This window comes from Poromitra crassiceps, assembly GCF_964638095.1.
Source record: "Poromitra crassiceps genome assembly, chromosome: 16".
Classification (NCBI taxonomy): Eukaryota; Metazoa; Chordata; class Actinopteri; order Beryciformes; family Melamphaidae; genus Poromitra; species Poromitra crassiceps.
The window spans coordinates 37166522-37180568 of NC_139645.1; the positions used below are offsets into that span (position 1 = coordinate 37166522).

Here is a 14047-nt window from a genome sequence, read left to right on the forward strand (position 1 = left end):
TGGAAAAGTCATGGAAATCCATTGGTCAAAATGTGTATGAACCCTGAAGGGTTAAATTGAGCATTTATGAGAGATTTCAAAAATATCGAGATATATATCGTGTATCGCGATATAGCCGAAAAACAACGCGATATTCTTTAGAGGCCATATCGCCCAGCCCTAATTTGATTGTTATGTTTTAGTTTTACATCAAATGAATTAGATGAACTAAATCGTTTACATACTATATTACCAAAGCACACACATACATACCTAACCCTAAAAATGTTTGTTGCCTGCTAGCTATCAGACAGAATAGAGAGACTTAAATATGTGCTGTATCGGTATCGGATCGAAATCGGTATCGAATCGGGTATCGAAATTTGATCGGAATCGGATCGGTTTTGAGCTAAAATATCGAAATCGGATCGGAATTGAAAAATCTCGATCGCAGCATCTCTATTTATCATATAGTAAACTATTCTCCATACAGTGTTTATCATATAGTAAACTATTCTCCATACAGTGTTTATCATATAGTAAACTATTCCCCATACAGTGTTTATCATATAGTAAACTATTCTCCATACAGTGTTTATCATATAGTAAACTATTCCCCATACAGTGTTTATCATATAGTAAACTATTCTCCATACAGTGTTTATCATATAGTAAACTATTCTCCATACAGTGTTTATCATATAGTAAACTATTCTCCATACAGTGTTTATCATATAGTAAACTATTCTCCATACAGTGTTTATCATATAGTAAACTATTCTCCATACAATGTTTATCATATAGTAAACTATTCTCCATACAATGTTTATCATATAGTAAACTATTCTCCATACAATGTTTATCATATAGTAAACTATTCTCCATACAATGTTTATCATATAGTAAACTATTCTCCATACAATGTTTATCATATAGTAAACTATTCTCCATACAGTGTTTATCATATAGTAAACTATTCTCCATACAGTGTTTATCATATAGTAAACTATTCCCCATACAGTGTTTATCATATAGTAAACTATTCCCCATACAGTGTTTATCATATAGTAAACTATTCTCCATACAATGTTTATCATATAGTAAACTATTCTCCATACAATGTTTATCATATAGTAAACTATTCTCCATACAATGTTTATCATATAGTAAACTATTCTCCATACAGTGTTTATCATATAGTAAACTATTCTCCATACAGTGTTTATCATATAGTAAACTATTCTCCATACAGTGTTTATCATATAGTAAACTATTCTCCATACAGTGTTTATCATATAGTAAACTATTCTCCATACAGTGTTTATCATATAGTAAACTATTCTCCATACAGTGTTTATCATATAGTAAACTATTCTCCATACAATGTTTATCATATAGTAAACTATTCTCCATACAGTGTTTATCATATAGTAAACTATTCTCCATACAGTGTTTATCATATAGTAAACTATTCTCCATACAGTGTTTATCATATAGTAAACTATTCTCCATACAGTGTTTATCATATAGTAAACTATTCTCCATACAGTGTTTATCATATAGTAAACTATTCTCCATACAATGTTTATCATATAGTAAACTATTCTCCATACAGTGTTTATCATATAGTAAACTATTCTCCATACAGTGTTTATCATATAGTAAACTATATGGGATGATCAAATGAGTTTTGGACACTACCTCACTCTTGTTCTCCTTTGGTAAACATGACCGCATTGCATTTGCATCAAATTAACAGTTGAGAATTGGGATACTAGTACAAAATGTCCAACACACTATATAGTCCACTATCTCTGTAATAGGGACAGGTTTGGAACAGGGCTATTGTCTTTAGTAGTTTGGTTACTGCATATCACTGCATATTGATATTTATCACCAGTTCTGACCTAGAATGAGGTTCTTGACCAGTTTGAGCTCATCCTCCTTCTTGTACTCCAGCATTCCCTGGAAGTCCTTCTCCCTGCGGGGGATGTTGACGGGGCGGATGGGCTCATCCACCATCTGCCCTGGGGACGTCTGGCCCTCCGCCTGACCCGCTGGGAGACAATAGGAAGGTTTGTCAGGTAATACAACAGAACACACACACACACACACACAACAGAGCCACTCGTCACAACAAATTTCTAAAATGTTTTTATCGAGTTTGTTTTGGATTTTTCTCCTCAATTGTACTTGGCCAATGGCCTGTCCCGGCCCCCTCTGCTGATCTGGGGAGAGTTGTAGACTAAAGGCCTAAACAAGGTCGTCCGTCCGCCTCGAATTGGAGCCGTCTCGCCGTCTAGCGACGCCAGCGAGCCCTACATGCTCGGACGCCACTACACCCTCCCTCCTCCCACCCCCCTCCTCCTGTGGAAGCTCCGTGTGAAAATGGCGGAGATTGTGTGCCAGGCAGTCTGAATGAAATTGAATGTAACGTTCCCAATTCTATGTATTAAATTCTAAAAAACGACCCTCAACATTTGGGAAGGCTAAGCCACACAACTAGTTCGTTATAATCTAACATCATGCTTTGAAAGGCGACTTTACGACGAAGAGCCAAGGCAACGGCCAATCACAACTCTCCTGCAGCTGTCGTCACGCACGTATCGTCGCCGTGAAGTCACATTTTGGAGCAGCCCCCGTCAGCCGACGGCGGCCCCTCCCCGTAGGACGGCGCTCCACCCGCCGTCACACGGGGAGGGCGGGGCGAGTCTCTGACGGACGACCATGTTTAGGCCTTGACACATGCTTCCTCCGATACATGAGCCAGCCGCTTCTTTTCACCTGACAGTGAGGAGTTTCACCGGCAGGACATAGTGCGTGCGAGGATCATGCTATTTCCCCCCAGTTCCTCGACCCGGGGAGGTGCTAGTGCAGCGACCAGGACTCGGCCAATTGTGTCTGTAGGGATGTCTGACTAAAACAGAAGTGCCGGGAATTTGAACCTGGGTCTGCAAGGTGGTAGGTGAGTTCTTTGACCTCTGGACTACTACAGTACTACAGTACTTTAGTGCCTGAGATGATTTGTACCTCCCATTTCTCCAATCCTCTTGGAATAAACCTTCAGCTGCTTCTTGAGCTTGCGGATGGTTCGGTCCTGCTTCTCCAGCTGCTCCATTAGATCCTGAGAGAGAGAGACAGACACAAACAGAGAGAGACAGACAGACAGAGACACAAGAGAGAGGGGGACAACAGTGAGGGAAGAGGTCTAGCTTGGTCCACCAGTTTGCTGCTGGGATCAAGGGTGCAGACAGAAGCTCAGGCTGCCTTGAGACTGTTGCCCCCTGGTGGCAAAGAGGAACACTCCCAACACTTTCTAATGGCAGGCTCTACATGTATGCAAATGGCACTTATTGTAAATAGGCAAACAAAATCTACCACATTCTTGCAGCTCTGCCAAGATGCACAAATCAAAGCAACCAAAGGCATCAATAAACGCTATAGAGAGCCAAAGTCACACCCCCTTCCTACACGCACCAGTGTCTGAAAACATATGAGGGTGGTGAACGGCAATAGACAATTCTTTGATCCTGACATACGCACATCCACTAGTTGGTGCTGAGCTCAACTGTACCAAACAGGAAAATAAACGAAAAAAGGGCTTGCAACACAATTTTAGATAGCTAGATAGATTTATTTGGACAAACAGTTTCGGCCTGGTTCAGGGCCTTCGTCAGTGTCAAGTGAAAAATACATTTACAAGGAAGTGCTTAAATAGCGTTTTCATGGCTCTTTGTCTCCGCCTAGTGGTGTGGAGGCAGACCCAGGTACAATCTTCAAAGCAGTTTCACAAAGCATAAATCACAGTCTAAGGAAAAGGAAAATGGTGGCAGAACCTATTCAGCTCTCCAAATAAAACTCAACATACAATAGCTCTACACAGCAATCACTGCACAGTATATCTATAGAGTATGAACATATTTTAGAACATATTTTAGAACTGAACGCCATCAGTCGAGCTGACTAAAAGACGAGAGATGTAGTTGATTGAGCGATTTCATACAAAACTAAACGTTACGTTTCAGTTTTACGAGAAACTGTGACTTTCATGACTTGCAAAGTTATCTTTTAAATTGACAATCATCATATGTGTACTTCATGGCACAATTTAGACAGGATCAAAAAAAAAAAAATTCACCACCACTAATTTTTTCCAGACGCTGGTTCGTATGCCGAAGCAGGAAGTAGGTGTGACTTTGGCTCTTTCAGCCGAAAGTTGTCAGGTTTAAATACTGTATTAAAGCTTTTTCAATTGTTGTCCAAGAGTAGTCAATTTTTACTTACTGTTAATAGATATTTAACCCAAATAATACTGGCTAAAGCTGATATCTTTGTAAATTAAATGACTTAAAACCAAATTATCAGTACTATTCACAAATTGTAATACTTTTTGTTCATACAGTAAAAGAGAAATTGTACTATCATGCCATGAAACCATTCAACACTGCCTTGGGAAATGTGAGTATCCTCTTTGGCACTCAGCGAGTGTGAAAAAACAAGGGGGATCTCAAATCAAGAGGAGGGTTGCTGAGCTGATTGCCTGCTGGCTGTTAGGAGAGAGAACAGAGTGCAGAGCCGCTCCGCCGTGAGTTACAAGACACTGCTGTAGGGAGTTAGAGGCGACATCACACTGAACACACACCTCTCCATTAGTTTGAACACACATGCCTATATGCACACACACAGATAGACATTCACACACAGGTGCACACACACACACTGTCTCTACATACAACCATCCGTCGTAAAATGGTGACTCGAGCCTCTCGGGATGCTGTGGGGTCGTCAGCCAAGATTTCCTGTCAGGTGACACCATCCACACAGGTGAGTGTGTGTCATACAGGTGATACCATCCACACAGGTGAGTGAGTGTCATACAGGTGATACCATCCACACAGGTGAGTGTGTGTCATACAGGTGATACCATCCACACAGGTGAGTGTGTGTCATACAGGTGATACCATCCACACAGGTGAGTGAGTGTCATACAGGTGATACCATCCACACAGGTGAGTGAGTGTCATACAGGTGATACCATCCACACAGGTGAGTGAGTGTCATACAGGTGATACCATCCACACAGGTGGGTATGTGTCATACAGGTGATACCATCCACACAGGTGAGTGTGTGTCATACAGGTGATACCATCCACACAGGTGAGTGAGTGTCATACAGGTGATACCATCCACACAGGTGAGTGAGTGTCATACAGGTGATACCATCCACACAGGTGAGTGAGTGTCATACAGGTGACACCATCCACACAGGTAGGTATGTGTCATACAGGTGATACCATCCACACAGATGAGTGTGTGTCATACAGGTGATACCATCCACACAGGTGAGTGTGTGTCATACAGGTGATACCATCCACACAGGTGAGTGTGTGTCATACAGGTGATACCATCCACACAGATGAGTGTGTGTCATACAGGTGATACCATCCACACAGGTGAGTGTGTGTCATACAGGTGATACCATCCACACAGGTGAGTGTGTGTCATACAGGTGATACCATCCACACAGGTGAGTGTGTGTCATACAGGTGATACCATCCACACAGGTGAGTGAGTGTCATACAGGTGATACCATCCACACAGGTGAGTGAGTGTCATACAGGTGATACCATCCACACAGGTGGGTATGTGTCATACAGGTGATACCATCCACACAGGTGAGTGAGTGTCATACAGGTGATACCATCCACACAGGTGGGTATGTGTCATACAGGTGATACCATCCACACAGGTGAGTGTGTGTCATACAGGTGATACCATCCACACAGGTGAGTGAGTGTCATACAGGTGATACCATCCACACAGGTGAGTGAGTGTCATACAGGTGATACCATCCACACAGGTGAGTGAGTGTCATACAGGTGACACCATCCACACAGGTAGGTATGTGTCATACAGGTGATACCATCCACACAGATGAGTGTGTGTCATACAGGTGATACCATCCACACAGGTGAGTGTGTGTCATACAGGTGATACCATCCACACAGGTGAGTGTGTGTCATACAGGTGATACCATCCACACAGATGAGTGTGTGTCATACAGGTGATACCATCCACACAGGTGAGTGTGTGTCATACAGGTGATACCATCCACACAGGTGAGTGTGTGTCATACAGGTGATACCATCCACACAGATGAGTGTGTGTCATACAGGTGATACCATCCACACAGGTGAGTGTGTGTCATACAGGTGATACCATCCACACAGATGAGTGTGTGTCATACAGGTGATACCATCCACACAGGTGAGTGTGTGTCATACAGGTGATACCATCCACACAGATGAGTGAGTGTCATACAGGTGACACCATCCACACAGGTGGGTATGTGTCATACAGGTGATACCATCCACACAGATGAGTGTGTGTCATACAGGTGATACCATCCACACAGGTGAGTGAGTGTCATACAGGTGATACCATCCACACAGGTGAGTGTGTGTCATACAGGTGATACTATCCACACAGATGAGTGAGTGTGTGTCATCAGTGTACCTTAATTTCCTATGGATCTTGAAGGAAGCAATAAAACTACATCATTTTAACCAAACTAGATCTTTTTCTGATGATACCAACTGACTTCATTATTTTATTACAAACAAAATGAATGTGGTTCTTCACCTCCACGTCATGCATTCAAATCATTTAACGTACACCTAGGAGTTCATTATCCCTTAAATGCCTGTGTGACTTTGACATCGGTGTGACTACATATGAAAAAACAACAACAACCTAAGAACACTTTTGACTAGTTGATTCCTTGAGTTCATGTCATTATTCAATTTGTGAAAAAAATGCTCATAACCCAACCTTGTGTGTGTGTGTGTGTGTGTGTGTGTGTGTGTGTGTGTGTGTGGAGTGGCGTACCAGATTCTCGTTGGTGAGCCTGGTGATCTCGTGTTGCAGACTGGCCTCGATGCGGGCCTCCGGGGGCAGCTGGAGGTTCTGGGCCAAGAGCTGTTGCTGACGGTTGTTCTCCTCTTTGACGTTCTGCAGCTCACCGCGCAACGCCTCCACCTCACTGTCATAGCCACGCCGCTGAGTCTGCAGCTGGGACTCCAGTAACCTGTGGAGGAGGGGTGGAGGGGAGGGGAGGGGAGGGGGGAATGTGAGAGTATGCAAAGTAGGGGGAAGAAAGAATAGGAATAACAGGAGAGAGGGTAGAAATTGAGGAGAGAGGGGAAAACAAAATCAGCATCATAGCAAGAGTAACAGAACGAGTGAGAGAGAGAGAGAGAGAGACTCCCAGGGGTGAGTGGAGGAGAAGACTTCCGTTTTCCACCTGTAGTGTGGTGACACAGGGCTGCAGCATGCTGTACAGAGACTATCAACAGCACAAAGCTCCACTCTCCTCTCTGTCTCAGAGAAACTCCGCTCAAAAGGCTATGACTGAATCAGCAGCGATAAGAATGATAAAACCAACTGCTGACGCATGCATAGAAGCACAGGTAGAACCAACAGTTAATATAAACGATAAAAATGTATATTAATGATAATAACAAAGATTAAAGTGGAATATAAAAAAAAGAAAAGTAATTTGCATACAGGGAAAGTCACTATGTTACTTTGGCAAGTAACCAATCAACATTCATTCTGTAGCAGCAAAAAATAGAATCAAATCGGTTGGGGAAATCAAAACAGTTTCATGTTTTTCTCCCTGTGTGTAATTTTGAGAGAAACATCGGCAAAGAGGAGAGTTAGCGGAGGTAACCGTTCAAGGTGGAACAATGTTCATGTATCAAATCCCAGTCAAACCGTGTTCAGTGTGCAAATAATTCTTAGCGTTTGTTTTGAGCTACTTGGTGAAGCAGGTGGGTGGAGTTTACCGCATCTGGACAACTCGTACATTGGCAGGCAGGTTACCTTTCTGTGTGGGGTTTGCATGTTGTCCCCGTGCTCACCTGGGGTTTCCTCCATAAGAACCCCCACAAAACATGCAAGATGATCGCCGGCTGTCTAGCGACGTTCAAGATGAAGTCGGTCACCGGCCGCTGCAGGCTGCCCACCGCTCCTGGCCTGACCCGTGGAGGAAGGATGAGCCAGGATGGGTCAAACGCGGAGGACACATTTCCCGGCACCTCTGAAGCATGCATGTGTACAGTACTGGCCCCGGTGCACGTGTGTGCATGCTATTATGATGGTGTTTGTGACAAATCCAGATGGGGTTTGTCCGTCCTGCTTAATCTTTAAAAGTATATTTAAGCATCCTAAAATGACTAAATTGTTTTGATTGTCTTTCTGGTACTCATTTTGTGGCAAACCCCACCCATCTGGCACCCAAGGTGGAATAAAACAACGCACTTTTTTTAAACACTATTTGAACAAAGGTATTCAATGGATGTTGAGATACATGTAAGTACAAAAGTCTACACATCATCATTATGTGTGTGTGTGTGTGTGTGTCTGTATATATATATATACATGTATATATATATATATATATATATATATATATATATATATATGAGTGAGTGAGAAGTGAGCAGTTAGTGAGAGAGACAGTATGAGGAGGACAGACGCTTCCTGCTACATGAGGCTATATGAACAAGACAAATCTAGAGAAAAGATGTAACGCAGCACTTGGCGGACTGGAAAGATTTTTACCCTAACTCAGCGATTCAGTTTCTACTTCCTGGAACTAAACATAGTTGCTGAACAATATCAGCCAAACTTATAGTAGCTGCTTACTAGCAACATCCAGTTCACTGAACACTGTAGCTGCTTACTAGCAACATCAGTTCACTGAACACTGTAGCTGCTTACTAGCAACATCAGTTCACTGAACACTGTATCTGCTTACTAGCAACATCAGTTCACTGAACACTGTCTGCTTACTAGCAACATCAGTTCACTGAACACTATCTGCTTACTAGCAACATCAGTTCACTGAACACTGTATCTGCTTACTAGCAACATCAGTTCACTGAACACTGTATCTGCTTACTAGCAACATCAATCAGTCCATTGAACACTAGCTGCTTACTAGCAACATCAGTTCACTGAACACTGTATCTGCTTACTAGCAACATCAATCAGTCCACTGAACACTAGCTGCTTAGTGCTTACTAGCAACATCAGTTCACTGAACACTGTAGCTGCTTACTAGCAACATCAGTTCACTGAACACTGTCTGTAGCTGCTTACTAGCAACATCAGTTCACTGAACACTGTAGCTGCTTACTAGCAACATCGATTCACTGAACACTGTAGCTGCTTACTAGCAACATCAGTTCACTGAACACTGTATCTGCTTACTAGCAACATCAGTTCACTGAACACTGTATCTGCTTACTAGCAACATCAGTTCACTGAACACTGTCTGTAGCTGCTTACTAGCAACATCAGTTCACTGAACACTGTCTGTAGCTGCTTACTAGCAACATCAGTTCACTGAACACTGTAGCTGCTTACTAGCAACATCGATTCACTGAACACTGTAGCTGCTTACTAGCAACATCAGTTCACTGAACACTGTATCTGCTTACTAGCAACATCAGTTCACTGAACACTATCTGCTTACTAGCATCATCAGTTCACTGAACACTGTATCTGCTTACTAGCATCATCAGTTCACTGAACACTGTAGCTGCTTACTAGCAACATCAATTCACTGAACACTGTAGCTGCTTACTAGCAACATCAGTTCACTGAACACTGTAGCTGCTTACTAGCAACATCAGTTCACTGAACACTGTATCTAGGAAGCACTGTAAACTAAAAGTATTGTCCTGCATGAGAAGTGAACCTGAGAAAAATTTGTTCAAAATGCATTTCCAGCCCTACTATATTGTGGAATCCAAAACCGGCTTGTAATAACCTGCAACACCTAACTTTAACAGGGTCATTTCCAAATGTTTTATATTTTTAATATATATGATATATGGCTCTGGACAAAATGAACAGAAGAGAAAGTGTGAGAGAGAAAGTGAAAGTTTATACAGGAAGTAACACAGGAGCACACATCCTTTCCTGTGAGAGGGGCAAACACGCCATGCTCGCACACACACACACGTGTGGAGAACACCGTTCCACCTGTTCGTCTCCTTTAACCCCTGATATACCAGCCACAGCTCTCCGTCCTCATTCAGCTTATGGAGGTCTGGGGTGGATCTGACCGACACACACAACACAAAGGAACATGACAAGCACAATGACAAAACAGGGTGGGGTGGAGGAGTGTGTGTGTGTGGGTGGGCGACAAAAGTGAACGAGAATAATTTGGTGTGCCTCTATGTTGATGTGTGCCTTGGGCCTTCTATACTGTTGCCATGTTGTGAAACAAACCTGGCTGTAATATAGATTTATTCCAGAACTGATTCAATGCATTTCGCTCACACGGAGAACAGCTAACTAGTGTTATGCCGTTTCATAGCACTGCTGGATTCTCACTTCCAGCTGCAACCGACGGCCATTTGCCTTGAATGCAAATTATAGAATGCTTTCTAGTTACATGCTTGACTTGTGTATATTTGAGACCTAGGTCACTTTCTGAATATTCTTGTGCTTTTATGTGTTGAGGTTGACAACTACGATTTGCCAAATGACAGTGTGTGAAGTGTGAACATAGAGGTGGGAGCTGAAGGTCAAGAACAAAAAAGGTTAGAAACAACAATGAAGCAACATGAGAGAAACCGAGGGAGTTGAAGGCAGGCAGCGATACACAGCACACGTGTTTGGGCTTTGATGAGTAACAGTCTGAAGGAGTTCGCTGCAAAATTGTTGCTTTAATCATATTGAAAGAGTGTCTAACATGGTGGGTTCAAATGAGTACAAGTACTGTGGAAAAAACGGTTGGCACTGTTGTGGATTGTCATAAAATGCCTTGGAATGATGCTGTGTATCTCTGCCTTCATAAACAACAAAACAAACTTGTGTTTTCATGCAGGGTTCAAGCCAAGTTCATCCATAGAGCTGAGATAGGAGGCCTCAAACCTACTGCATCACTGCTGGGACATCAGTGTATAAAGGAGTCATTGTATTCTTTACATAAAGAAATACATCATTTAACTCAGACATTTCCATGCTTCCATGCTGCAACCTGGATTTAGCCTATGCTCTTGTACAGATACAGTGTGATTAAGGTGTTCTTCAATTCTCTAACTCTTATCACGTTTTGTCTCAGACTAGGACCGTAGCCATGTGGGATATCCCACCAGAAACCATCTTGGGTCCTGGCATATGGTTGATGAGACACCACTATAACTCATGCAGGTCTAGAAGAACCATGCAGGTCTGACGTACTGGAACACATTTATCCTAAAGTCTGAAAATGGACTTACGTTTTTTTCTCTCTCAAAAACAGGTATATTCCCATGTAAATGAGGCCTATTGACCATAAATTCCAATAGGAAGAATACAACTTCTGGTAATAGTTTGGAAAGAAGTGGTCTAGAAAGGTGTAACAGAGAATTGGGTTATTCTGTTTATATATACTATCTATGGTGATTATGTCTTAATTAACTTTATGCTTCGTAAAACAGTCAAACAAAACCGGGTCAATTTGACCCGGGAGGACAACAGGACGCGAAGACAATACGAGGGTTCAAGTCAAATCCACACGCTTGACCTTCAGTGAACACTGGTCAGTGAGCATCCCAGTGCTGTTCATGTGAAACCAGGGCAGAAGAACACAGATAGGGGGCGGGGCTAGAGCTGGCATGTGACTCCACATGCTGTTAGGGAGGACACGCTACGCAAAGCTGACAAAGCTTCCATCAACAGTACAACGTGGAATCAGCATTTCAGCTCCTCTCAGCCACACATAACGTTAACCCTTCCCACTCTGTTCAGCAACAGCGTGGCCATGCATTCAGTCCCATGATGCATTAGGGCCACGTCTCATTGGTTACCTGAGCCTACTCAGGAGCTCAGTCACCTCCAGCGGCTTACGCAAGAACCTAGGAGATCTGCACAGAACAAACAGAGGCCCTCACAAACACTCTTGGTTGGTTGGCTTGTGCAGAACACACAGTCACACACACAGTCACACACACACAGTCACGCACACACAGTCACACACACACAGTCACACACACACTTCATACACATCATTGCAGTGTTTACAACAAAACTAGAGCTCATTAAGCTAAGTAAACCAGATGGATAAAAGATGGGAAGGTGGGAGTCACCTGAGAGTGAAGTCAACTTGTGTAAATGAAAGAATAGCGATGGAGGAAGACTATTAGTGCTAATACAATACCTGTTGGTATCTTTGAGGCCAATGTAAGCTTGCTTGATTTCATCAGTGTCCTTCAGTTTGGACACGTCAACATAGTGAGCAGGCTCGGTCATGGTCTCCTACAGATGAGGAGAGAATATGGGTAGGGGTTATTAAAGAGAACAGAGAATGAGAGAAAACACCACGTTTAGAGTGTAACTTGGCTGCCAACAACTGCTTACCCAGTAATAGCTAATTTATACTAACTGCGGAGTGTCCGGTGTTCGCGGAGCGGAGGCTCTGTGCGGCGCTCCGCACAGGCCCTGCCGAGGGACTGCATGGAGCTCCGCGCTCCTCTCAATCAAATGTAACTCCGCGGAGCCCGCCGCGAGCTCGTGCAGTCAATTCCGAGGCTATGATTGGCTAATGTTTGCTATGGTTTGTATAGGGAAGAAGCCTCCACAAACTGACCGGCGAAATCAGTGCAAAATGAACGGGTTTGAGCATCGCCTGGCAGAAGAAGTAGAGAAATACAGAAACACTTGATAGAGACACTGCACTGCTACCGCATTTACCAGAACGGTCTTGCCGTGAACACCGGACACTCCGCAGTCAGTATAAATTTGCTTTAAGAAGGTCACAGTGGATGTGTAATTTTATGATGGCCAACCATAATCATTATTACTGTAATAACCCTAAGCTAATAACGCTAAGCTAATGTGTATGAATGTAAACAATGTTCCCATTCCACTGTGAGCTGTCAGCATAGAGTCACTGGCTCCCTGCCAGCTGGACTGTAGCCGATGGGCACAACTGTCCTTTTACAGTGACGCTTGTCACCCAGCAGGAACCCGGGCTCAGCTGGTGACAAGCTGCCTGCACTTAAACTGTCTGTCTGCTGAGCCTCTCCTCACAGCACTGCTCTCTAGTTCATGTTGTTCAAAGATAGAGTGGGAGGTTATGTTACATGTTCCTGACTGAGAGCGTAGCATGTTGTTAATGGTCAATTCAGAGAGACAGCCTGCACATCATTCACGATTCAATTTAAAGTCGAGCTGAACCCAAAAATGACTTTTCTTTTCTTTTAGTTCAAATACCTGGGTATGCAGTGCACCTATTTAATAATGTATGCAAAGAAGATCACAACAATCTAATTTCTTTAGTTTTTCACACTTTTTCACATCAAAAGTTCATTTTTCAAGATTTCATTGATAACAGCAATCTACAGTTTGCTGACGTCACCTGACGTTCTGTCACCTCTATAAAATTTCTACCCCATTTCAACCAATCATATCACGACATGGCAGCTGTCAATCAAATCTTCATTTCAGGATATTTTTCTCTTCCAAATGAAGTCGAAAATGGCGCCTAGTGCCTGTCATCTGGCAGAATTCCTATCCCATAAACTAACTACTAACTTGGCCAATTGTTAGAAACATGAACAAAAAACAAAAACTATAATCTCTAAGAATGCAAAGAAATGTAACTGGCTCGTTAAAACGCGCATTCCAGGGATATCGTATCGTTACAGCAGCGATAATGGCACGCGCATCCGAGAGCTTGGTTGTCAGGGGTCGCACTTCGGAGATTCCAGGCCGACGTGCTGCACTCTCCGCTCTGCAACACGAAGGCAGCTGGCTGCCTGCGGCTCGCTGAGCTCCACTCCTCCCGTCAAAAGGCTCTTCCCGAGGGGAGCGCCACAACACACTGAATCCCACTCGATTTGGAGGCGGAACACGCCAGGATTGGCCAAAGCCCAATCCAGTCCCGAGAATTGTCAAATAAAATCATCGACATGATACTATGACCCGCCTCTCAACCTGTCATCTTAGACAAACTATGTTTTCAGTCTGAAACGGACTCATTATGCACGTGACGATACGGGTTCAG

General features: G+C 43.2%; 1 protein-coding gene across 1 annotated transcript in view; it reads right to left on the reverse strand.

Annotated features, from left to right (window-relative positions):
* Window positions 1-14047, reverse strand: part of myo5aa (myosin VAa) — a gene marked incomplete at its 3' end in the record, with an annotated part of 144366 nt that overhangs the window by 14584 nt on the left and 115735 nt on the right. Inside the window, exons 30-34 of the mRNA XM_083653084.1 lie at window positions 12200-12297; window positions 10033-10110; window positions 6868-7066; window positions 3010-3103; window positions 1887-2036 (exon numbers count right to left, since the gene is read on the reverse strand). Coding sequence (XP_083509210.1) covers window positions 1887-2036; window positions 3010-3103; window positions 6868-7066; window positions 10033-10110; window positions 12200-12297 — 619 coding nt within the window. The remainder of the gene's footprint in view (window positions 1-1886; window positions 2037-3009; window positions 3104-6867; window positions 7067-10032; window positions 10111-12199; window positions 12298-14047) is intronic.